The following is a 27,666-nucleotide window of genomic DNA, read 5'->3' on the forward strand; positions in this document are numbered from 1 at the left end:
CATTCATTTCATATAGTTCACTATAAGCCAAATGTGTACTTTATTTGATTTTCTGCAATCATGATATCAGTTTTTCAGGAGGGGGGATACATATAGACTCCAATTTTGCTGGTCTGCATGATAAATGTATTTAAAAAATCGGGACCAGTTTATTAAAAAATACAGATTTGTTTTAGCGGACACTACAAATTATTTAAAAAATACACATATATTTGCAATGATATCCATGCACTTGTTACATTAATTCAGTATGAGTGCTTTTTATTTTTTTTTACATTCCAACAGTGCGACACCTCCACATCACCTAAAACAAGAGATTTTCTCGCAATAAAATCACAGAATTACATTGTGAATACGCCAGAGTGAGTGAGATCTTTTAAATAGCTTGAAATACATGTTTCATCTAGTAGTTTTAGGGAAAGGAGGAATGGAGTTTAGATGGGACTACATGCCCTGGTCATTACAAATGAATGCCGATATGTTGGTGCAATAAGATGAACATTTAGTTTGATTGAACAGCACTGAAGTGCTCTCTATACAATTATCTTTTTTAAACGGTACATACAGTTAAAGTCGGAAGTTTACGTACACCTTAGCCAAACACATTTAAACAGTTTTTTACAATGGCTGACATTTAATCCTAGTACAAATTCGCTGTCTTAGGTCAGTTAGCATCACCACTTTATTTTAAGAATGTGAAATGTCAGAATAATAGTGGAGAGATTTATTTCAGCTTTTATTTCTTTTATCACATTCCCAGTGGGTCAAACGTTTACATACACTCAATTAGTATTTGGTAGCATTGTCTTTAAATTGTTTAACTTGGGTCAAACGTTTCGGGTAGCCTTCCACAAGCTTCCCACAATAAGTTGGGTGAATTTTAGCCCATTCATCCTGACAGAGCTGGTGTAACTGAGTCAGGTTTGTAGGCCACCTTGCTCGCAGACGCTTTTTCAGCTCTGCCCACAAATTTTCTATAGGATTGAGATCAGGGCTTTGTGATGGCCACTCCAAAACCTTGACTTTGTTGTCCTTAAGCCATTTTGCCACAACTTTGGAAGTATGCTTGGGGTCATTGTCCATTTGAAAGACCCAGGTCAGGAAAGTATGATCTTTGTCCCCATGTGCAGTTACAAACCATAGTCTGGCTTTTTATGGCGGTTTTGGAGCAGTGGCTTCTTCCTTGCTGTCACAGTCAAGGCACAGTCAACTTAGTGTATGTAAACTTCTGACCCACTGGAATTGTGATACAGTGAAATAATCTGTCTGTAAACAATTGTTGGAAAAATGACTTGTGTCATGCACAAAGTAGATGTCCTAACTGACTCGCCAAAACTATAGTTTGTTAACAAGAAATTTGTGGAGCGGTTGAAAAACGAGTTTTACTCGACTCCAACCAAAGTGTATGTAAACTTCCGACTTCAACTGTATATACAAGGCGACCTCCTTTAGATCCCTCATATGATACAGTACAGATCTTTTTGGTCTCATGGCATACATACATACATACATACATACATACATAGTGTTAAGAACACAGGACTGGGGTCAGGGAGAAAGAGTAGACCATCTCAATGTTTTTCGGAAACGTGACGTTCCCGACGCTGGAATCAAGCTACATTTTTCAAGTACATTTTTCGAGACACGTCAAATAAATAGATACATTCTATCATACATTTTACATTACATACAGTACATTCCCTGGAGTACAGTAGTAGATCATACATATTTACACATGCTGTCAAAGTTGAAGATTGGATCAGATACAGTACGTTCTCTGTACATACATTATTACAGTCTGAGTAACCATAGCCGCCTGGGCCGTGTGCAGTGGGGACGAAACAGAGATGTACCTGCTGAAAGCAGGGCTGGCCCTGGCTGTTCTGTCACCCTAGGCGAGACAAATGAAAGACGGTCCAGACCGGACCAAATCTGAACCAAACATAGATGTCTATGATTTGGTCTGGACCGGACTAAAAACCAACATCCGTGGACGTGGAAATCAAGGCCGGTCCAGACAGGACCCCCCAAAAAAAGACATCCAAAAGGCGACGGCATCGATCCGTGCTTACTGAGGTGTAGCCTACAGTGTCGTCTAATTCCAATTTTATGAATGCCCATCTATGTAGTAGGCCTACCGTTTGTAAAACACCAATAAAAGACGGCAGCTCCGGACAGGACCAAAAAAAGACATCCAGGAGACGTCGGCCCATGCTTGCTAGAGTGAAGCCTACTGTGTTGGTCTGCAAAGGAATTGTATCAATGCCCATCCACGTGGAAGACCCACCGTTTGTAAAACAGGCGTTGCATTGGCTTTATTAGTCCTGATTCCTGTGACTAATCAATTTGGCTATTTCAGCTCTGAATATCAACTTCACAACTTCATCAGGAGTTATCCTGAGCCTATTTGCAATGTGATTACACAGCGGGAAATCAGAAGTATTTTATTTTTCGCCATGATCAGCTCGACAAAAATGTACAGATACAAACTTTAAACCACTGAACATTTTGCCCACGGGGTGAAACTTCTGGACAGCAGTTGTGAGTAACCTGATTATCCATTTCATATTGTCCATTTTACTATGACCTGTCCTGTTTTTAGGATATGTTGTTTAACATGTCAACGCAATTTAGATTAGGGTATTTGATCGGAGAAACCTGTATGATGTAAAAAGTGTCAGTCTCATTACATTGTCATACATTTTATCTCCGGCCTGTAGGCTACAGAAAAGGCCACATACTCTTTCTACCATATGCTATATTCAGTGGTGAAAGTATAATTCATTTCTTCCCGGTATGGGACCAACCGCGTGCGCACAACATTTTCCCAAGGGCCTAATCATAGAATGATATTAGAGTCCCTATTAATTCAATAGGATCTCAGTGGGCCTAGTCGTAAAGATCTGTTATTTAACTTTTAAAATGCATTACCTTATACTGTGGCATAAAAACAACCAGTCAAAATGTTTTCATCTGATTGTTAAACTTCAAAGGGCTCCGTCATAGGCTACCAGTGCACGTTCATCCACTTGCAACATATTACCAGACTCCAAACAGTGGTGAATGTAAAGAGACATCTGTTAAACGTAAACACCAAAAAGTGAAATGACAAATTTGGCTATTGTCATGTCGCCACGTCTCTGCCTTGGCAAAATGTCAATGTTCTCGTCAAACCACATCACATTTGACTGTAGGCTATACCACCCGTTTTCAAGTCCATTCGCTAATTTGTCATGCCTCTGACATGCGGTAATTATAAAGTGGTGTAATAGCATAGTTTTCTTGACATTTTGCTGTAATTATTGTGAACGGCTCATGTTTTTACGCTGGCTATATCTGCTACATGATTTATGTTAGATAATTTTCTTAACGGAACGTTGGTGGAGCGCCCAATGGACAAGCAACATTTTTGTGCCCCTGCCCTTGACAAAGTGGGAACTGCTTATCACAGGGCGGCATCAGTGCTCACCTAAAAAGCCCATATGCCACTGGTTGAGAGAAATTGTCATTGTTTTGGGGCAGAATTATTTGAGGTTGTGTTGTTGGGTGTGCATCTTGTTTAGTTTAGCCCAGAAAATGCCACCCTCGTCAATCTGCCGCCATAGGTGGCCTCCTAATGAACTTACAAGGCCCTTGCATGAACGTGTCTAATTAGAAATGCTCATTTCGGGTTTATCGTTGCAAAATGTTTTACAACGGTGTGCCCTTCTGAACAACACACTGATACCCATTCTGTCCACTTATCGGCTCACTTTGCCGCTGCCTTTGCCCTCGTGGCTAGGGCCCCTCCCTCTGGCACCGGGCCCTGCGCCCCACGGGATCCCCTGCCGCCCACTAAGCCTGTCCTGGGGGTACCATGGAGGGGGAGGGGACCCCGAGAAGCTGGACGGAGAGCGGCTACGCCCCAGGAATACCCCTCCCCCCTCGCGGAGCTCGTGACGTGAGGGGGAGGAGCTGAGTGAGCGCTGTAGAGAGGAGGAAGAGCTGCGGGGGTGTGGCGTCGGACTGAAAAGTGCACCGCCTCGGTCCTTTATCAGTTGGGTCAGACTGGCAAGGAAGTCGGCGTCGCTGGTGCTGCTGGCGCGCACCCGGAAACGCCGGCGCCTACTGGGGCAGAGAACAGAAGAGGTTGGATTTTAAAAACTAAAACAAACAATTCTGCAACTATAATGTATTATTCAGACACTCAGGCCTATACATTCTGATTTGTAGGATGCACCGATATGTTCCTAAACCAATCCACACAGAAAAAATTGTCTATCATCAGTGATGTGGGACGCAACCCTTACTATCACAGCCTACTAGTCTTGCGTTTGGCAGGGCACAACGTTGTGGAACGTTCAGATACATATATAATGTAGAGTAAACATGCCTCAGATTGAATAGCTGTCGAATAAGAAAGTACATCAGTTTCATTCATGACATTTCTATCTGCGACACTCCATAAAGTTTGCTATTAAACGTGGCCCAGTGCTGTGCCATAATACCATGTTCTTCATACCTGTTGTCTACAGCTGGGCGGGTGGGCGGTTTCCCGGGAGGCGGACGAGGCAGGAACCTGCCGGAGGAGGAGAGCTGCTGCTGCTCGAGCCCCGGAAGAGGGGGAATGACGGGCCGGGGGATTTTACTCCTGCTGCCCGAGGAGGAGAGCGAGAGGGAGTCACGGTCTTCCCCCAGCCAGTCGGAGCGTGAGCCACGGTCTGAGCAGGAAAGGAACCTCTCCCGAACGCCACAGGGCAGCATGTTGTCGCAGGAGAGCGATGGCGAGGGCGAGTGGGAGGGCGAGCCAGGCACGGGGCTGCTCCAGCGGTGGCGGCGGTCTATGGTGGGGGAATCCGGGACGGTGGTTGGATCTCGTATGGGGATGCGGCTCAATCTGGGCGAGGAGGGGGATTCTCTTCGCAGCAGTACCAAGGTGGGTGGGGGAGGGGAGGAGGAGAAGGTGCCGGTGCTCTCCGCGGCACTTCCGGCTTTCTCCATCTGAGGGTGTTGGTTGGGTTCGGAGGAACGGTCGGGGAGGCCTGAGTCGCTCTCTGGGTCTTTATCGTTTGCGAGGTGGGCTGGGATGAGGCTTGGCACAGGGCTGGGGGCTGACTCGACAATCTCCAGCTCGTCGACCTTGACCTCTTGGGGGTCATTGGGTTTGGTTGACAGGGCCTCTAGTGGTATGGCTTCACTCTTCTCCATCACAGGGGACTGTGGTACAAGGTTGGCAGACTGTGGAGAGGCAGACCAGAGATTTTTGGGAGATGGACATGAGAGGTGGTGAGGAGGCACAAGTAGAACTAGGACAGCAGAGCCCCTGACCATCTTCTGAAAACGACTGAAACCCTACTTCTTCAAAACAGTATATTAAATAAGACATCTCAGTCTTATTCTATCCTCCCAATAAAAAACTAAAATTGCACTTGTCTTTTCCTACTAGCAGTGACTTTGCTGATAACTTCTGTATCGAGGAAAGATTGACCTACTACGACTGTGATATGTCGTTGTCTAACCTAGCTATCTTAAGATGAGCGCACTTGAAATAAGTCGCTTTGGATAAAAGCGAGAAGTACAGATCTCTGTTCATGTCAGTGAATATCTGGCGTATGTACAGTTCTTCAAAAGTTAACCTGTACTGCAGTGGAGTAAGAAACGTTTCCTTCATAATGGATGTAACTGCACCGTCAGGGGCCATACTTCAGCAAGACATTTTGAAAAAGTTACATTTTAATGCCCAGAATACCACCTTATGTATATGTGTGAGCAATTCTTATTCTGCCAAAGCCTTGCTCGCACTCACCTGCTCCATCTGGGCTCGGCCCATGTGGCCTAGCATCCCAGGCAGCCTCCTGCCGCCCAGTAACCAGGTACAGGGCAGGGCCATGTGGGACAGGACGGGGCTGCTCGGGGCTGAGGGAGGCTGGTGGTCCTGGAACTCAGCCTCTGAATGCACCTCTAGTTTATTTCCATCCAGAGCATAGACTCCTGGAGGCTTGGCTGCCCCCGAGGCTTGGCTGCCTCCCCCCTGCTCCAGCATCAACCAATCCTGGGAGTTTCCCTCCTGCGGAACAGAACTGAGGTTCAGGGCCACAGCCCCCTCCTCCTGGTCGGGGGTCCCCACTCCGCCGGGAGTCTCTGTCGCCTGGTCCTCGTCACAGGGGCCAACCTGCTCAACCCGCCCCCCGCCGCTTTCGGGGATGGTGATCTCTCGCTCCTGTGGAGGCTGATTTCCCAGACTGGAAATATAAAAGAAAATTTGACACGAGTAATTGCTTAATAAATATTTAAAAGTTGACTAATGGAAATTATTTTTTAAAATTAGATTTGTAAAATCTGCATAACTAGCTAATGAACATTCCAACAAGAGAGATTAAGTAAGTCGCCTTGCATGAGCCTTGGCTTGTGCAAGCTAGAAGCAGGAGCTTATCCTCAGTTTCTGTAGCATGATGTACAAGTACACCCCCTGGACTAGCCAATGAACAGTCCAACAAATTCAAGGTTGGTTGAAACAAAAACCTGCATACGGTAGATTAAGGACTAAATTAATACATATCCCTCTGCCTTGTGCCTAGTGCAGTGGTTCTCAAACCTCTACTCCGGGACCCCCAGCAGTATTTTATCTATTCCAGAGCTAGCACAATGATTCAACTAATCATCAAGCCCTTGAGTACTGAATCAGGTCTTGTAGTTCAAGACTAAAACACAATTGTGAAATGTCTGCCCCCCCTGAGAGGTTTGAGAACCACTGTCCTACTGAACACTGTAGAACAATATAAACTATTAAACTACTATAAATGAATGGTAAAAAGGTACTGACTAGGCATCAAGGAAGCGTTCGATGGTGGGCTTGGGTTCGGGAGCCAGTCTCTTCTCGAATGCCAGGCTCTGGCTGTGTCTCATCCTCCGGAGCAGGGGGGCCGCCCGGTCCAGGAACATGGTCTCTGAGCGCACCCTTCTGGGGGAGCTCTGGCTCTGGTTGCCACCCTGGTTCCGGCTGTGCTCGTCCTCATTCACCACCTGGAGAAGGCGTAAGGAATGTAGTTGTCACAAAAAAGGTGTTGGAAGTACAGCGTAACTGTTACCAAAGCCAGGTGACTTCTGACACACAAAGAGAGGACAAGGTAAGAGGCTAATCTCCTTCAGCCTCTTGCTTCTCTCTTAGTAAGATCTTCGATTGCTTTTGCGGCCTATGGTCAGGTCATATTGCTATGTCTTAAAAGAGTGACTGAACACACTGACTCCGCATTTGTATCTCTGTTTTTCATTACGGGGAAAATAATGCAGTCTTGGGTGTGGTTCAATGTGGCAGTTACTGATGTTTTCCCCCCATGAGACACCATAGGACAGGGGTTCCCAAAGTGGTGTCCATGGATGTGGTACTGCAGCGGTCCGCAGCCAGATCCATCTCTCTCTCTGTTCTCCGTGGAATATGTTTAGAGGGTGTAATTCAATACAATGTAATATTAATCATCTACATTTTCTTAACCTTGGGCAACATGGGCCTGGGAGGCTTACAGGGATATTGGTAGCCACAGCACTCCAATTATCCATTATTCAACTGAATACATTCCTGTATTTTTTTAACGTTTAGAAAATAAACACTGTAATTTAAGCTTTAAAAACGGCAAAATATTTTGGAAGGGCTCGTAAGCAAGCATTTCACGGTAAAGTCTACACCCGTTCTATTCGGCGCATGCGACAAATAAAATGTCTATATTGATATTAGGTATTAGTTCCTGAGGAATTTGCAATCCCAAAAGGGGTCCCCGGGCCCCAAAAAGTTTGAGAACCCCTGCCATGGGAACAAAGCCAGTATCACTTCCTCAAAATAATCAGAATGAATCTAAGATAGGGGAAAGTGGGGTAAGTACCTTTTTCTTTTCTTCACATTCAGCAGGGTAAATTAAGCCGCCTACAAATTTCTGTACTGAATAAAAAATTAACACTAACTTTATTTCCCAAACACAATTCAAGACAATCAAGTTTTTTTTACTTTTAATCTTTAATCTTTTAACACGGGCTTAACACCTAAACACATGCCTTGCATTACGCCTGGGAAAAACACTTCAATTTGCTCAACTTGACATTGGCTCACCTTACCTCAAAGCAAACATCAACTATATTAGCCCACACAGTGACAAGAATGCACTTCCATGCTAGGTTTAGGACCTAATACTGAAGCTTAGAGACCCCAAATGATGTATAGAAAAATCTTTAAATTATCTACTTTCTGGCCTCCCGAGTGGCGCAGTGGTCTAAAGGCGTCACAACAGACACAGGTTTGATCCCGGGCTGTATCGCAGCCTGCCACGACCGGGAAATCCATGCCGTGACCGGGAGACCCATCTTCAACGTTGACGTTGAGACTGGTGTTTTGCGGGTACTATTTAAATGAAGCTGCCAGTTGAAGACTTGTGAGGCATCTGTTTCTCAAACTAGACACTCTAATATACTCGTCCTCTTGCTCAGTTGTGCACCAGGGTCTCCCACTCCTCTTTCTATTTTGGTTAGAGCCAGTTTGCGCTGTTCTGTGAAGGGAGTAGACATTTCTAAGTGACCCCAAACTTTTGAACAGTAGTATATATAAATAAAACCAACAATTAACTACTTTGGTTTAGATACAAGCATCATGAAACCTCAAACAAAATAAATAAATTAGACTTTGTGAAAAAAGGGGTTTTTGGACCTCACTTTTTCCATGTGGTTTCTTCCTTCACAGACTCCATGAAATGACCTCTTCCTAAATATTTGATCAAATTATACATTTTGTGTATAGTTTCCTAGAAACAAGGGTGGCTCAACTTACCCCTTTGGCTTAATTTACCCCACTCTCCTAATTCAAGAGCAATTTTACATCTAGCTAACGTGTTTGGTGACGTGTTGTCTTATGTAAACAAAGTCCGATCTGCTGCCAGCTGGGCATATCTGTCTCACGGTCTGTGTGTTCAATCAAGAAGGCAGGTCTGAATGCTCATGATCATCATCAGCATAGAGTCTTTTCTTCTCCCCTTTCATATTAACCATGTACAGGTCATTCACATATTTACCTTACAGCCTATAAGCACGGCACAATAGCAGATGTTCTGAAAGAGCTGCAAAACCTGGACCCGTACAAATCAGCTGTGCTAGACAATCTGAACCCTCTCTTTCTAAAATGATCCACCGCCATTGTTGCAACCCCTATTACCAGTCTGTTCAACCTCTCTTTCATATCGTTCGAGATCCCTAAAGATTGGAAAGCTGCCGCGGTCATCCCCCTCTTCAAAGGGGGTGACACTCTAGACCCAAACTGTTATATCCATCTTGCCCTGCCTATCTAAAGCCTTCGAAAGCCAAGTTAGTAAAAAGATCACTGACCATTTCGAATCCCACCGTACCTTCTCCGCTGTGCAATCCAGTTTCCGAGCTGGTCAAGGGTGCACCTCAGTCATGCTCAAGGTACTAAACAATATCATAACCGCCATCGATAAAAGATTGTACTGTGCAGCCGTCTTCATCGACCTGGCCAAGGCTTTCGACTCTGTCAGTCACCGTATTCTTATAGGCAGACTCAACAGCCTTAGTTTCTCAAACGACTGCCTCGCCTGGTCACCAACTACAGTTGAAGTCGGAAGTTTACATACACTTAGGTTGGAGTCATTAAAACTTGTTTTTCAACCACTCCACAAATTTCCTGTTAATTAAAAAACTATAGTTTTGGCAAGTCTGTTAGGACATCTACTTTGTGCATGACACAAGTAATCTTTCCAACAATTGTTTACAGACAGATTATTTCACTGTATCACAATTCCAGTGGGTCAGAAGTTTACATACACCAAGTTGACTGTGCCTTTAAACAGCTTGGAAAATTCCAGAAAATGATGTCATGGCTTTAGAAGCTTCTGATAGGCTAATTGACATCATTTGAGTCAATTGGAGGTGTACCTGTGGATGTATTCCAAGGCCTACCTTCAAACTCAGTGCCTCTTTGCTTGACATCATGGGAAAATCAAAAGCAATCAGCCAAGACCTTAGAAAAACAATTGTAGACCTCCACATGTCTGGTTCATCCTTGGGAGCAATTTCCAAACACCTGAAGATACCACGTTCATCTGTACAAACAATAGTACGCAAGTATAAACACCATGGGACCACGCAGTCATCATATCGCTCAGGAAGGAGACGCGTTATGTCTCCTAGAGATGAACGTACTTTGGTGCAAAAAGTGCAAATCAATCCCAGAACAACAGCAAAGGACCTTGTGAAGATGCTGGAGGAAACAGGTTCAAAAGTATCTATATCCACAGTTAAATAAGTCCTATATTGACATAACCTGAAAGGCCGCTCAGCAAGGAAGAAGCCACTGCTCCAAGACTGCCTTAAAAAAGCTAGACTACGGTTTGCAACTGCACATGGGGACAAAGATTGTACTTTTTGGAGAAATGTCCTCTGGTCTGATGAAACAAAATGAGAACTGTTTGGCCATAATGACCATCGTTATGTTTGGAGGAAAAAGGGGGAGGCTTGCAAGCCAAAGAACACCATGCCAACCGTGAAGCACGGCGGTGGCAGCATATTGTTAGGGGGGTGCTTTGCTGCAGGAGGGACCGGTGCACTTCACAAAATAGATTGCATCATGAGGCAGGAAAATGATGTGGATATATTGAAGCAACATCTCAAGACAGCAGTCAGGAAGTTAAAGCTTGGTCACAAATGGGTCTTCCAAATGGACAGTGACCCCAAGCATACTTCCAAAGTTGTGGCAAAATGGCTTAAGGACAACAAAGTCAAGGCATTGGAGTGGCCATCACAAAGCCATGACCTCAACCCTATAAAAAATGTGTGGGCAGAACTGAAAATGCATGTGTGAGCAAGGAGGCCTACAAACCTGACTCAGTTACACCAGCTCTGTCAGGAGGAATGGCCAAAATTCACCCAACTTATTGTGGGAAGCTTGTGGAAGGCTACCCGAAACATTTGACCCAAGTTAAACAATTTAAAGGCAATGCTACCAAATACTAATTGAGCATATGTAATCTTCTGACCCACTGGGAATGTAATGAAAGAAATAAAAGCTGAAATAAATCATTCTCTCTGCTACTATTCTGACATTTCACATTCTTAAAATGAAGTGGTGATCCTAACTGACCTAAGACAGGGAACTTTTACTAGGATTAAATGTCAGGATTTGTGAAAAACTGAGTTTAAATGTATTTGGCTAAGGTGAATGTAAACTTCCGACTTCAACTGTACTTCTCAGACAGAGTTCAGTGTGTCAAATCGGAGTGCCTGTTATCTGGACCTCTGGCAGTCTCTATGGGGTTGCCACAGGGTTCAATTCTTGGGCCGACTCTTTTCTCTGTATATATCAACGATGTCGCACTTGCTGCAGGTGATTCCCTGATCCACCTCCACGCAGACGACACCATTCTGTATACATCTGGCCCTTCTTTGGAAACTGTTAACAAACCTCCAAACAAGCTTCAACGCCATACAACATTCCTTCCTTGGCCTCCAACTGCTCTTAAATGCTAGTAAAACTAAATGCATGCTTTTCAACCGTTCGCTGCCCTCACCCGCCCACCCGACTAGCATCACTACTCTGGACAGTTCTGACTTAGAAGATGTGGACAACTACAAATTCCTAGGTGTCTGGCTAGACTGTAAACTCTCCTTCCAGACTCATATTTAACATCTCCAATCCAAAATTAAATCTAGAATCGGCTTTCTATTCCTCAACAAAGCCTCCTTCACTCACGCCGCCAAACATACCCTAGTAAAACTGACTATCCTACCGATCCTCGACTTCGGCGATGTCATTTACAAAATAGCCTCTAACACTCTACTCAGCAAACTGGATGCAGTCTATCACAGTGCCATCTGTTTTGTCACCAAAGCCCCATATACCACCCACCACTGCGACCTGTATGTTCTAATCGGCTGGCCCTCGCTACATATTCGTCGCCAGACCCACTGGCTCCAGGTCATCTATAAGTCTTTGCTAGGTAAAGCTACGCCTTATCTCAGCTCACTGGTCACGATAACAATACCCACCCGTAGCACTCGCTCCAGCAGGCATCTCTCACTGGTCATCCACAAAGCCAACACCTCCTCTGGCCGCCTTTCCTTCCAGTTCTCTGCTGCCAATGACTGGAACGAATTGCAAAAATCGCTGAAGCTGGAGACTTATATTTCCCTCATTAACTTTAAACATCAGCTATCCGAGCAGCTAACCAATCGCTGCAGCTGTACATAGCCCATCCAATCTACCTACCTCATTCCCATATTGTTTTTATTTACTTTTCTGCTCTTTTGCACACCAGTATTTCTACTTGCATTATTTCTATCACTCCAGTGATAATTTGCCGAATTATAATTACTTCGCTACTATGGCCTATGTATTGCCTTACCTCCTCACGCCATTTGCACACACTGAATATAGACTTTCTTTTTTACTATTGTGTTATTGGCTGTACGCTTGTTTATTCCATGTGTAACTCTGTGTTGTTGTTTGTGTCGCACTGCTTTGCTTTATCTTGGCCAGGTCGCAGTTGTAAATGAGAACTTGTTCTCAACTAGCCTACCTGGTTAAATAAAGGTGAAATAATTGTATTTTATTTTAAATCATGCACATTCCTCACGCTTGTTGTTTAACTTAGGGGCTCAAACCTGCAATTATCACCTTCCTCTCTCTCAACCAATGGGTGTAAATCTTGGGATGTATTCATTTGTCAGTTTGACAACCATCCACCATCAGCTATAATAACCTTAAGGCCCGTCATTGGAACTCCTTTCCCCTCATCTGGCTCTGAGGATCCTCCCTTGAAGTAGAGCCCATTCCCCAAACAATTGAATAAAATGTCATATTGCACTCAGTCTGTTGTTCATTCAGTTACGCTTGTACTCGATTGAACTGTGATAGGATTGGATAGAACGTAATCACTGCAGCTGTGTATTCCGTGTTAGTGGGCAAGTGAGCATTGTCGAAATCAAAACCCAACCCTCAAGTCATGACGAATTCACTTACAAAACTCTGTTTTGGACAAGACTGAATTTAGGACCAAAATGGTCCTATTTATACTTTCTACTCAATTCTGGCACTATAATAAATGTTGGACTAATATCCTTAGCACATTGGCCAGTTTTCTATCAGAGAAGTTGTTTATTGCCATCAGTTGAGCTTTAAGTTTAAGTAAAGATGACATCCATATCATATTATTTGGGTCTCAATGGTGTTGCACACATTGTTAATATGCATTACTGCAGTTACAGATGGACCAAAAACATCACTGTATAGAATCATTATAGAAAATCAGTATAGAATTCTTGCCTTTGTGCTGTTGTCTGTGCCCAATAATGTTTGTACCATGTTTTGTGCTGCTACCATGTTGTGTTGCTACCATGCTGTGTTGTCATGTGTTGCTGCCTTGCTATGTTGTTGTCTTAGGTCTCTCTTTATGTAGTGTTGTCTCTCTTGTCGTGATGTGTGTTTTGTCCTATATATATATCATTTTTTATCCCAGCCCCCGTCCCCGCAGGAGGCCTTTTGGTAGGCCGTCATTGTAAATATGAATTTGTTCTTAACTGACTTGCCTAGTTAAATAAAGGTACATTAAAATAAAAAATAATAATAAATTTAAAAAAATAGTATAGTACTGTAAATACAGTCTTCAGTATAGAAAATGTACCTGTTGAAGTAGACAAGGTTGGCTGAACTGCAGCAGTAAAGGGAAACTAATGGGGGTGTTGATTTGATAGCATGCCATAATTGTGTGTTCCTGTCTAAAACCCAGTATTTATTTACATGGTCAATAATATTTGATTATTTCACAAATATGCATGTGTTCCAATCCTGACCTTCCTGATGAGCGGTTGTTGTTGTTGCTGGGCTGCGGCGTGGTTGCAGTTGCGGTTGCGGTCCATCTCCTCCCACACGTCAACGCCCTGGGCAGCACGTTGGTGCTGGGCCGGGATGGGGGGGCAGTTGTCGGCGTCGCTGAGGCGCTCGCCCTGCAGTACGTCCTCAGTGTTCTCCCTCTGCAGCTCGGCGGGGAGCACCGAGGCATTGGCCATGCTGGCGGGATATAGAGAAGGAGGAAGGGAGGGTGTTCGAGAGGGAGTCGGGAAAGGGACAGAGGGGAGAGAGAAAATCATTCAGCTGCTACTTTCCAGAGGACAAATTAGGCCGGTGGTTTCAAAGGGATCACTGACCGAATACACAGATTTCCTTTCCACCCAAAAAAGCGTGGCAGATTTGACAGAATCAACACATGGATTGAATTGCGTGAGTGGGACAAAAGTTATACCATGTCGATTTGAAGGAAGGCATTACAGTCAAATCAGCAAATGCTGACCAATTAGGCATCAAGTACACCCATTCACACAAACATTCTGCCTCACACCAACCGACACGAAGCCAAACAAAGTGATGTATTAACATAACATTTCTCCATCTGACCTGTCAGATCAGCTCTGAAAAAGAGCTGATGTGAAAAGATCTGGGGCATCATTTATCCATCATGCATAGGCAAAAATCTGGCGTGAACCTTGCGTGGGATCATTTCCACGCAAAGTGTGAGATTTATCCATATGAATGTTTGCTTGAGAGTGTGCGTAAATTCACACACAGCTATGACCATGCGTGTGGTGGAATAAGGGGACAGCTTATCAAGCGTTGAGTGTGCAAAACGTTGTATTGTAGATATGTAGCGATGTAATAATGAACTGTTTTATCTTTTTGTTTGATATGTCATTTAAGTGCCTTAATGTGTTTGGACCCCCAGGAAGAGTAGCTGCTGCTAATGGGGATCCCTAATAAATACAAATACAACGTATATATCCATTAGCCTGTCAAGATATCATATATTTCACAAAAGCACATTTATTACAATAATCCATATCAAGTACAGGTATTTGTTAAATGGAAATTTTGAAAAATGTTCTACTTCATATTCATCTCCTAATGGAGATGGGAGATCCTTCCAGATGGACAACCATCTGGAAGGGTCCAGATGGTTGTCAACCACCACCAATCAGGCCTTTACGGTAGAGTGGCCAGACGGAAGTCACTTCTTCAGAAAGTATTTAGACCCCTCGACTTTTCCCACATTTTGTTACGTTACACTGTTAATCTCAAATTGATTAAATAAATACAAACATTCTCAGCAATCTATACACAACACCCCATAATGACAAAGCGAAAACAGGAATTTTTGCAAATGTATTAAAAATGTAAAACAGAAATACCTTATTGACATAAGTATTCAGACCCTTTACTGTGAGACTCGAAATCAAGCTCAGGTGCATCCTGTTTCCATTGATCATCCTTGAGATGTTTCTACAACTTTATTGGAGTCCACTATTGGTAAATTCAATTGATTGGACATGATTTGGAAAGGCACACACTTGTCTATATATGAGGTCCCACAGTTGACAGTGCATGTCAGAACAAAAACCAAGCCATGAGGTTGAAGGAATTGTCAGTAGAGCTCTGAGACAGGATTATGTTGAGGCACAGATCTGTGGAAGGGTACCAACACATTTCTGCAGCATTGAAGGTCCCCAAGAACACAGTGGCCTCCATCATTCTTAAATGGAAGATGTTTGGAACCACCAAGACTCTTCCTAGAGCTGTCCGCCCGGCCAAACTGAGCAATCGGGGGAGAAGTGCCTTGGTCAGGGAGGTGACAAAGAACCCAATGGTCACTCTGACAGAGCTCCAGAGTTACTCTGTGGAAATGGGAGAACCTTCCAGAAGGACAACCATCTCTGGAGCACTCCACCAATCAGGCATTTATGGTGGCCAGACAGAAACCACTCCTCAGTAAAAGGCACATGACAGCCCGGTTGGAGTTTGCCTAAAGGCACCTAAAGGACTCTCAGACCATAAGAAACAAGATTCTCTGGTCTGATGAAACCAAGATTAAATTATTTGGCCTAAATGCCAATCATCACGTCTGAAGGAAACCTGGCACCATAACTACAGTAAAGCATGGTGGTGGCAGCATCATGCTGTGGGGATGTTTTTCAGCGGCAGGGACTGGGAGACTAGTCAGGATCAAGATAAAGGTGAGCGGAGCAAAGTACAGAGAGATCCTTGATGAAAACCTGCTCCAGAGTGCTCAGGACCTCAGACTAGGGCAACGGTTCACCTTCCAACAGGACAACGACCCTAAGCACACAGCCAAGACAACGCAGGAGTGGCTTTGGGACGAGTCTCTGAATGTCCTTGAGTGGCCCAGCCAGAGCCCGGACTTAAACATGATCGAACAGTTCTGGAGAGACTAGAAAATAGCTGTGCAGCAACGCTCCCCATCTACCTGGCAGAGCTTGGGAGGATCAGAAAGGCAGAAACTCCCCAAATACAGGTGTGCCAAGCTTGTAGCGTCATACCCAAGACAACTCGAGGCTGTAATGGCTGCTAAAGGTGCTTCAACAAAGTACTGAGTAAAGGGTCTGAATACTTATGTAAATGTAATATTTCAGATTTAAATTTGTTATATATTTGCAAAAACCTGTTTTTGCTTAGTCATTATGGGTTATTGTGTGTGGATTGAATCAATTAGAATAGAATAAGGCTGTAACATAACAAAATCTGGAAAAAGTCAAGGGGTCTGAAGCTTTCCGAAGGCACTGTATGTGAAAATTGGGCATTTCTAGGTTTTGTAGTAAAAAAGAAACTCATCTTCCTGTCTTTTTTTACTACAAAACCTAGAAACGCGCAATTTTCACATATGTTGTGGTGGATTAATGAAGATGATTTTTTTTTTACATTTCTCTTTAAATTAGAGACACGTCATCAGCAAAAGGAACAGGAACACTTACAATTCCCATACACCATGGCACAACAGGTTGAAGTCAAGAGGGGTTTCTTTGCCATGATTCCAACGGGTTTTCCAAATACGAACGTAGCAATAGACGGCACCAACATGGCCATAAAAGCATCCTCCCAAAACAAGTTCAACTATGTGAACAGAAAAGGCTTCCACTCTTAATGTGCAGGTGATGGGTTATATGATGCGCAAAATACACTGCTGAATGTGGTGAAAAGGTGGCAAGCATGACTCGTTCATTCTGCAAAACAGCAATGTTGGCCTATATGCCTGCAGGTGGAAGCTATTGAGGATGGATGGCTTATTGGCAAGTATTGCCTACTCATTTCAAGTATATTTGCCATTGCTAAAGCAACATGAATTGTCCTAACGGTCCTCTCTTTGTAGCTATGTTTTTATTTTTACTGTTCAAGCCACAACGGAGCAAACCAAATAAAACATTTTGTTTTAACTCAATCTCTAACACTAGCACCTATATTCAGTCTCTGAAAATAGTTATTGTTATAATTTTTTTGGTTTCGCCATTGTATTTCATGGTAAGGCGTTGTATATTCCCCACAGACTTTAAAGGGATGATTGACCAAACAGTACCCACCGCTAATATTGGCACCCTTGGTAAATATGAGCAAAACGGGTTGTGAAATGAAATGTCTTTGCTGTTTATCCTATTTGTCTTTCATTCAAAATATTCACAAAACTCTAACCTTTAATTGAAGTCAAATTTTAATGTTAAATAAATGAAATATTTTTCTCCAAAACATGTGTGCCACAATTATTGGCAACCCCTAGAAATTCTTATGAGTAAAATCTAACTGAAGTATATTCCCATATTTTACGTTTTTAAGTTCACCTGAGTGATTAGGAACACTTAAGTGGTAAGCCATGACTTCCTGTTTCACTGGGGTATAAATATGAGGTGACACACAGGCCAAGTTCCCATAGTCATCCATCACTATGGGAAAGACCCGAGAATACAGTAATGACATGCGACAAAAGGTTGTTGAGCTGCAAAAATCAGGAAATGGCTATAAGAAAAAAGATCAACGGTTGAAAATAGCCATTTCCACTATCAGGGCAATAATTAAGAAGTTTAAAGCAACTGGAGATGTTAAAAATCGGCCTGGTAGAGGACGTGTGTTTATAAGACCCCACTCACAGTGATGAGGATGGTTTGAGTGGGTAAAAAATCTCCAAGGATAATACCTGGAGAATTGCAGACGTTTCTTGGGTCTTGGGGTCAGAAAGTCTCCAGAACTACGATCAGACGCCACCTACATAACCATAACCAAGTTGTTTGGGCGGGTTGCCACATAAAAAAGCCTTTGCTGTTATCAAACAACAAACTCAAGCGCCTACAGTTTGCCAAACGTTACTGGAACTTTCAATGGGACCAGGTTCTATAGACAGATGAGACCAAAATAGAGCTTTTTGGAAACAAACATCAGAGGTGGGTTTGGCAAAGACAGAAAGACAGCCGTGCGTGTGGTGGTTGATCTTTGATGTTGCGGGGCAGTTTGTCTTCCAAAGGCCCTGGACAACTTGTCAGGATACATGGTATCATGGAACATCAAGTACCAGCAGATATTAAATCAAAACCTCTGCTAGGAAGCTTAAACTTGCCCGTGGTTAGATCTTCCCGTAGGACAATGATCCAAAGCACACCTCAAAATCAACACAAGAATGGTTCACTGATCACAGAATTACGTTTTTGCCATGGCGATCCTATTCCCCTGCCCTAAACCCCATAGAAAACTTGTGGGATAAGCTGAAGAGGAGAACCCACAAGTGTGGACCTCCTGAATATGAAGGATCTGGACAGATTCTGTATGGAGGAATGGTCTCAGATCCCTTGCCATGTGTTTTCCAACCTCATCACTCATTATAGGAGAAGATTCAGAGCTCTTATCTTTGCAAAGGGAGGTCGCACAAAGTATTGAATGAAGGGGTGCCAATAATTGTGGCACACATATATTTGAGAAAAATATTGGTTTTATGATAAGAATGCATTTTTTCTTTCAATTATTTTACTTTATTTAAAGGCTAGATTTTTGTGAATATTTTGAATGAAAGACCAAGAGGATAAACATTTACCAAGTGTGCCAATATTAGTGGAGGGCACTGTATATGCACTAAGGCCGAGAACAATTGGTATTTATCAATGGTCATCAGCTGCCGGTGTACATATGACACTCGTAGGATTGTTTGATAAAACACACTTTTTCCATGCAAACAAACATTCTACATTTCTGTTCGTAAGTAGTATTTTAGAATAGTTTCGAAGCAATATTGATAAATATTAGTGGAACAAATATCAGAATTGGGCTGCCTGTCTAAACACAGTCTTTGAGTGGAACAGTTAACATTTTGGATTACAGTTGCAACATTTTGGGTATTTTCCCAAAATTCCCAGGTTTTCCAGATATCCAGTTTGGAAGATTCCTGGAATAAGTAGGAAATTCAGGAATTCTCCTACCTGGATTCCTGAAAAAAACTGCAACCCTACTTCTGATACCACACAGTTCTACCTCTTCGCTACTATTTTAAAACAACATGCCATCATTGCAGTTCTTACCCAATGTAAGCTGGTGTGAGGCGGGTCAGTTGCTGAGCGGTAGTGGCTGAACCGGTGATGGTCAGCATATCCTCTGAGTCGCACCTCTCCCAGTCATACGGGTCGTTCTCCAACACGTTGTGGCTCTTCATGGCATTTTCAAACACTGAAATTAGTAGCTGGAACAGAACAACCAAAACCATTGACATTTAGCATTATGAAACAATGGGAAGATCTATTGTTGGCTTGTTGTTGGCAGACAAATACACACATAGGAGTGGGTGTAAATTCCATTCAAATTCAGTCAAACCAGGGAGTTAGGGCTGTCCCCGACAAATTTTTTGGGGGGGTTGGCCAAGAGTTATCTGATCTTTTGACCAATGGATTGGTTGACATTTTTAAACATGTATCTTTCCATATATTTACACATCCTATGTGTTTAAATCAAATCAACTATATTCACTGAGCTTGTCTGATGCTTTAAGCACACGGTTTGATTAAATAATTAAGACACACAAATGACTAGGGGGAGCCCGACCAGCAATTGATTCGATTGTGCCGGGCCAGCTCAGACTTGCTGCACTGTGTTAAAAAAAAAAGACAGCGAGTGACTCTAACTGGCACCCGTCGTCTCTCCCTGCTGCAGCGACCACCACAGAACATCAAAGTGGTTGTTGATGAAGGTGCAACACAATTATTGCCATTTCTGTTACCGAAATCCTTCATTTCTTTAGGAAAAACATTCCCCATTCCCTCGACCCTTGCTCTCTTTACATGACACATATGCATCGCATGCACATGACCAAATACCTATTTGTATGGGACTAGTATTACTACAGAACGTTGGTTATGTAATTATTACTCCAGAATGTCTGTTATTCCAGAGGACAATTCAGGCGAGATTCATTTCTAAAAATCCAATAAATTGACAGTTTATGACGGAAGCCTGGAGGTTTGAATTCTAGGCGTGAAGATACAGTATTTCATCATGTCCAGGTGATAGGGCCACACGGATAACTCAAGCTTGGTTCCTAAGTTTCTAAACCATACCAAACCATCTTTGCTATCGCGTCGCCATACTATTTGAATTGAGTAAGAGTGATGATAATCTTTAGGATATTTTAGCGATCCGCAGTAGGTTACGTCCCAAATGCCCCGCAGCCTTCGGATGTGAGCTAAACAGTGCACTTGCCAGGGCCGGTCATTGCCTTTCTGCCGCCATAGGTGAGACCAAAAAATGCCATCCCCTGCAAAACTAGAATAGTCCCAGTAAGCAAAATGACGTTGAAAAGAAGTCTAAAACATGTATTTTCCAGACGTTCAAGTTCAATATAGGTTCTGAATTAAATATGAAATGGTATTTTCCATATGTTTAAAATATATATTTTCCAGGATGCTGAAAAGGCATCTTTTCAGGACGTTGAGAAATATGTATTTTCATGACGTTGAAATCAGGTCAATTTTCGGTTCTTAATGAAAGTTGAAAATACTTACTTTCCTGATGTTGAAAATACATATTTTACAGATGTTGAAAACATTTTTTTTTACGGATGTTGCAAATCTTTTGGGCAGATGTTGAAATCAGGCAATTTTTTGGTCCTGAATGAAAGTTGAAAATGAGTAATTTATAGACGTCTATGTTTGGACTGGTGCAAACTGGACAAAGTCTGAACCAAATCGTCCATGATTGGTTCAGATTTGGTACGGACCAGACAAAAAAACAATGTACATGGACATCAAGGCCTACGTGGAAATCAAGGACGGTCCGGAACTGCACCAAAAAAGGACATCCAAATGACGTCGGTCCATGCTTATTGAGGTGTCGCCTACAGTGTTGCCTGAAATGTAATTTTATGAATGCCCATCTACAGTATGTGGTAAGCCTACCCTTTTTAACACACCAAAAAACAACATCCGGACAGGACCAAAAAAAGACATTGGCTCATGCCTACTATGTCGCCCGCAATGGAATTTTATGAATGCCCATCCATGTGGTAGCCCCACCATTTGTAAAACAGGCCGCTGCATTGGCTTTATTAGTACTGATTCCTGTGACTAGTCAATTTGGATTTTTAAGCTCTGAATATCAACTACCCAACTTTATCAGGAGTTATCAGAAGCCTATTTGCAATGTGTTTACACAGCGGGAAATACAGAAGTACTTTCTTTTTCGCTATGATCAGCTTGTAAAAAAATGTCTGGATACAAACTTCAAACCACTGATCATGACAATGGGGTGAAACTCCTGGACAACAGTTGTGATTGTCCATTCCATATTGTCCATTTTATTTTGACCTGTCCTGTTTTCAGGATATGTTGATTTGTGACAGCTCTTCTTTATTTAAATGTATTTGATTGAGCGCCATTTATGTTTTTTGATCTGAGAAACCTGCATGATGTAAGAAGTGTCTGTCTCATTACATTGTCATACATTTTATCTCCAGCCTCTAAGCTACAGAAAAGGTTGTGTGCACCAAACAGGTGCTGTATAGATTACAATATCATTTTTCTGACTGTTTGGAACAATGTAAACAACACAAAAAATAAAGTGTAAGCATACCAGAGAGTCTGTTGTAAAAAATAAAAATAAAAAAAATAAATTGTTAAGCCTTTATTACAGCAAAGACTACTCATGAATGCAATTTCCAAAATGGAACGGTTATTTATTGTTTAAACTATTTATTCAAGGCTCGCTTTATTTTATTTTAAAAACTAAAATGCTTGATTACATTTCAAATCATGAATGACTCTTACGCTGTGTGATGACATTAACGAATTAATGATTGATTGATACAGTAGCCTGTATAAGTATTGAAATATAGGCCAAATAAGTTACGGTATTAACACAAAAAAGGATGCACTTTTACGCCTGCAACACAATGGTGGTTATACAAGACTGCTATACTAAGCCTACAATAACAATAAGAAGGATATCAAGAAAAAGGAACGTTATTGCTATTATAAATAAAAAAATTCAGACAATTTGGAACAGTGTAAACAATAAATACATTTTAAATAATTCCAGAGAGGCTACTCTAACAAGAACAAAAAGTCTAAATCTTTACTACAGCAAAGCAAAGATTAAAAACAACCGAATTTGTGAAATTGTTTACTTAACATGTCATTGCATGAGGCTTGGTGCTCAATGAATCAGTGGGCTATTAAACAAACACTCAGAGGCAACAGAAGCAGGATCTGTCTTATTTCTGTAAATATATTGATGGGCTCCCGAGTGGCGCAGCGGTCTAAGGCACTGCATCTCAGTGCTAGAGGCGTCACTACAGACACTGGTTCAATTCCAGGCTGTACTGGCCGTGATTGGGAGTCCCATAGGCTGGCGCACAATTGGCCCAGCGTCGTCCGGGTTAGGGTTTGGCCGGGGTAGGCCGTCATTGTAAATAAGATTTTGTTCTTAAAGGACTTGCCTAGTTAAATAAAAAATTTAAAAAATTAAAAAAATTAAAGTATAAAGCAGTTAGGCTATTGATTATAGACCTAATTAAGTTTGCGTTTCCTCTCTCCTCATTCTGCTGCTGCAGCATTGTTCTCAACACCAAAATGCTGGTTAACTTTGCTATTATGCGCATAGTAACATGGTCTACGAAAAGGCGCCAATTCAACAGCAGTTTTCAGAACAGTGGACAGCGACTGGTACCCAAAGAGGGAGAAAGCGCATTTGTTATAAAATAATATTATTTTTTATTAGTGTTGCACCATTGTTCTTATGTAATATAACCATGTACAATTTAAGTAGCACATGTATTAAGACTGATGGACTGTGCCATCCCCGCGGCCTCCACAATGGATCAGTCCACTCAGACAGGCGCGAATCAGACATGTGTCTTACACACCATGATATTTTTTTGTTGTTGCTACTGCTTGACTAAAGAAATCTGGGTCGACCAACAACCTATCGACCAAACAGTCGACCAATCAACTTAACAGTCGACTAAACGGGGACAGCCCTACAGGAAGTAAACTAAAATTCCAACTCCAATATTTTCTGGATATTTGAGTTAATGCACACATATGGAAACATATAGACCAATGTTACCTGATAGTCAGGCTTAGTGAAGTAGTCCAGGGTCAGGATATGATCCAGGAAGACGCTGAACTCTGAGGGGAGGTGTTTGAGCATGAGACGATTGTCGTAGGTCTCTTTTAGGTTCCCCACCTGTTCCTGTGAGCAGAGGGAAAAGAGCATGAACACACATTCTCATACATGTACAGTGCACACACATGCACATACACTTACTTTGTCTTTGACCTTCCTCCAGGGTAGCTGGCCCACCGTGAACTCCACCAGCATGTAGAAGAGAGACCAGAGGTCATCATGGCGACCCATCTCCTGAATAACACAGACACACACAACATGGGTGAGCAAGGTGACAACATGTACTCATATAGCCTAGTATAAGGTTGACCTCACCTTATTCTTGTGTGCGTTGACTGAGGCATAGCGCACCGTTCCTCTGAACCCTGCCACGGGACGAGGCTGACAGAGAGAGAGAGATGGATAAGAAATGAAATTGAATCTTCAATACTCACACTAGCATACTACTTAGAATACATGCCCAATGCATTGCTTCATTTTAAGTGGACATTGAAATGTAGCCATCACATTGACATTTTAGTAATTTAGCAGACACTCTTATCCAGAGTGACTAACAGTAATGAGTGCATACACGTTCATACTTTTTTCATACTGGTCCCCCATGGGAATCGAACCCATAACCCTGGCATTGCAAGCATCATGCTTTACCAACTGAGCCACATGCGCATACACACATGCACGGGCAGGAATACTTACAGGACGCACTTCCTGACAAGAGTTGGTGAACTGTCGGGCCAGACCAAAGTCGAGCATGTAGCAGCATCGACACGTGCTGGCCAGGCGCCCCATGGCAAAGTTTGACTGGGGTGGTACAAACACAGTAAATCAGTCACTGATAATTAGTCTTGTCCTTGCCATTGATCTGATGAAGCAGGCAATAATCTAAGTAAATCGTGTTAGTCTTTCCAGCAATGCCTGGTACAATGCTTTGAAACTTGAAGCGGTCTTATAATAAGGCATTTCTCACCATGCATCGTTTTTTTTTACTGATAATAACAAAATGGCTGGGACGTAGTCAGGATCACTATGAGACATTATAATATTGTCATACATGCTTATGACAAGTTGTGCAATGCATTTTAAAACCACTTAAAGCGCTATACCTGCATTCATACATTGGACGGAGACATAAAAAGTGTATACATTAGTTAATCTGAAGCTTAATTGCCAAAATATCCCTTTAAGGCTTGAGTGTAACCAGTACATTATTTATGCTCTTATCTTGTTCCCTTACCCCTGATTCATGACCCCTTATTATTCCCTCATCTTCTGACCCCATGACCCCTTACCGGTTTGATGTCGCGGTGCAGGAAGCCCACAGAGTGGATGCTCTCGATGGCCTCCAGCATCTGTCGGCCCAGCCTCAGAGTGGTGGAGACGGTGAAGGTGCCGCGAGACATAGTTCTCCGCAGGTCTGCCAGATTCCTTCCCTATTAGGACACAGACAGTAAAGCAATGTTTGTGGGATGGGGTGATGGTCACCCAAGGCTGAGATACTTGCTCTTTCTCTCTCTCACACACACACACACACACACACACACACACACACACACACACACACACACACACACACACACACACACACACACACACACACACACACACACACACACACACACACACACACACACACACACACACACACACACACCTTACCTGAAGTTCCATCACCACATAGTTGAAGCGGTCATTGCGGCCACAGCCTACAAAGCGACACACATGATCTTTACCTGAAGCAGAGAAACATAAATGTTGCTTACTTAGAAGGTCTCTCTTCTAAAACACATCAGATATTTACAGTATCTGGCCAAATTATTAGAAACACGTAAATATCCAATCAATATTTTCCACAAAGGTTTGATACGGTTGTGTGAATTTCAAAGTGATGGACATTTCAGTGCATTTCCGAACGACCTCCATTCTAAACGTATATCTGAGGTCATACTGTATTCCAACAGTACCGCTGTCTCTCACCCTGGAGCTTCTTCAGCACGGCCACCTCCATCTTCAGCACCTGTTTGGGCTGCTGAGCAGACTCCACCTTCAGGGCCACGTTGACCTGGCTCAGCTGATCCAGCACCTCGTAGATCTCCCCGAAGCCACCCCCACCAATTTTCTTCAGCTGAAAATAGAATGGAGAAGGTGGAATGCAGGTAGTAAAGAAAGAAGAGAGAGCGGGTGGGTGGGGGATGGAGAGAGGTGGAGAGAGAGAACGATAGGGAAGGTGTGAGTGTTCTGTATGTAAAGTGCCATACTGTACCTACAGAAGGTATACACACACAACACATCTTATACCGGTTAGACACATTACATAACACATTACAGAAAGCTGCTTTGACATTCTCGCTGCTGCCTTCTCGCTAGGAGAATGGGAGCAGCAACAAGACAGATTTGACCGAAGCTAGCTGTGCCCTTTCTGTAGCTGGTAGTATTTATAGTAACTCACCACTCTCCATCTCTCCCGGACCAAGTCTGTGACTGACAGGATGTCTGCCGCCTGCTCTACTGCACCACTCATCCCAAGTGCTGCTCGGAGTGCTCCCAACGACGGCCTGCACCTGGCATCAGTGTCGCTGGCTTTTTACTGCCGAAAGAAATGGCGAAAGGAGAGAAACATTTCAATTTAGACAACTGACAAATCATGCCGAAGTAGAGTCCTTGATGACCTCCGTCTTCATGTGTCCCCAGAGAGATGTCAAAATATGTGTGTTATCACTGTCATTTTACTTTCTTCACCTATATACTAATGTAAAGGACGTATTGGAACATTTACATCCATTTGTTTTTACTCACTGCAAATAATGTTTCTTTAGATAATCGCATCACTGGACATATTGAAAGCCCCATCAGCAGAATCTACAACCTCTATTGCAGGCTACTTTTAAAGCCCATTTAGCCAAGTCCTTTTTCGTACTGTTGTAATAGCTAATATAGCTAAGGATAATGCATGAACACAGTGATTGCCATAAGAGCTGCTTGTTCGCAACTTACCCTGTGTGTTGTTTACGTAGCCAACAGACATAGCAATGTACCAACCCAACATAGCCATCCTATTCCAACATCATCAGCTGTCATTCTGAAAACTGTTAATACAGGCATTTCATTTGATAAAATATCTGGCAAGCTGGTAGGCTAGCTGGCTAACGTTAGCTAGGTCTAGTAACGTTAAGTTCTTACAAAAGAGAGAGAGGAAGGATCGCTTTGCTAAAAATTAGATAGCGTAACGTTACCTTGCTTGACAACAAAGCATCACCCTTTGCATCCATCACGCACTGGACCAGTTAGCTAACAACAAACCAATGCTAGCTATCTTTTTAGACAGCTATCTATCTAACGTTATCTATCTATATGGTATTTAGTAGCTGGGATAACACTAAATATGGGTAACGCTAGCTAGCTAACTGGTACAAGCAAACGATTTCTTGTCTCTGTAACATGTCGTTTATTTAGCAAGCAAAATAGCTAGCATGCTATGTAACAAGCCTAGCTAGCTAATTTTGGCTAGTAAGGCAGATTTACATGCGGCTTTCATCTAACCTACTTTATTTGATTGCACCATTTCCAAGAATATACTCTTTTCAATCCAGACAGTTAAGTGACATTTCTCCATATCCACTGCTGTGCTTTCAACTCTTAAAACGTTTCATGGGAAGAACGCTTCTCCTCCGCTCATTCACACAACAGAAGCGGTTACGTCACGGGCAAGCGCTCCTTCTATCAATTGATTGATCAATCTGCATCTTTGCGGAGTTCTCTCTTCGATAAGAGAATGCTCTATCTCCGCTGCCGGGCTAGGGATACGAAATATAGATGTCCCTGTCATTGCATTATTAGAATCAACAGCGTTTCCTGGCACATGCTAAAACTGTGATGAGATTGTGAGATTACAGTATTATGCGCAAAAGAGTGGCACCTCAGAACAGCAATGCAGACAGTGCATTGACACCAGAGACTGATCGACAGTGACAGATCAGAATGAATCCACTGACGTTTTAAAGCTAAATTGTGCTATCAAATGCTACATAGAATACTTTGGAAATGCAAATTGTGCTAATGATATATATCCACATATTATTACAATGCCACACCACTGTCCAAAATCAATCACTTTGGATTTAGGCATGCAGGCACCCTTCAACATGCGATCCTTATGGGAGGCTGGGGGCTTGCTGACGGAATTTCCCGGCAGAAACACTGCCAGGGTG

General features: G+C 42.8%; 1 protein-coding gene across 2 annotated transcripts; it reads right to left on the bottom strand.

Moving 5' to 3' along the window:
* Window positions 1-23: 23 nt before the first annotated feature.
* LOC139583186 (tau-tubulin kinase 2-like) lies at window positions 24-27,634 on the bottom strand. 2 transcript variants are annotated; one of them, XM_071414014.1, is made up of 15 exons: window positions 27,003-27,634; window positions 25,908-26,045; window positions 25,436-25,583; window positions 25,118-25,191; window positions 24,751-24,891; window positions 24,158-24,262; window positions 23,777-23,842; window positions 23,603-23,695; window positions 23,402-23,527; window positions 19,369-19,526; window positions 13,822-14,038; window positions 6,803-7,002; window positions 5,786-6,221; window positions 4,502-5,217; window positions 24-4,104 (listed from the first exon to the last, which is right to left on the bottom strand). In XM_071414014.1, exons 2-15 carry the CDS (start codon window positions 25,977-25,979, stop codon window positions 3,741-3,743), a joined length of 2,916 nt encoding a protein of 971 aa, XP_071270115.1. In that variant the 5' UTR covers window positions 25,980-26,045; window positions 27,003-27,634; the 3' UTR covers window positions 24-3,740. The 2 variants fall into 2 exon arrangements, with proteins under 2 accessions (XP_071270115.1, XP_071270114.1); XM_071414013.1 differs by having other exon boundaries at window positions 24-4,107; window positions 27,003-27,632.
* Between the last annotated feature and the right edge of the window lie 32 nt (window positions 27,635-27,666).

This window comes from Salvelinus alpinus, chromosome 8, assembly GCF_045679555.1.
Source record: "Salvelinus alpinus chromosome 8, SLU_Salpinus.1, whole genome shotgun sequence".
Taxonomy (NCBI): domain Eukaryota; kingdom Metazoa; phylum Chordata; class Actinopteri; order Salmoniformes; family Salmonidae; genus Salvelinus; species Salvelinus alpinus.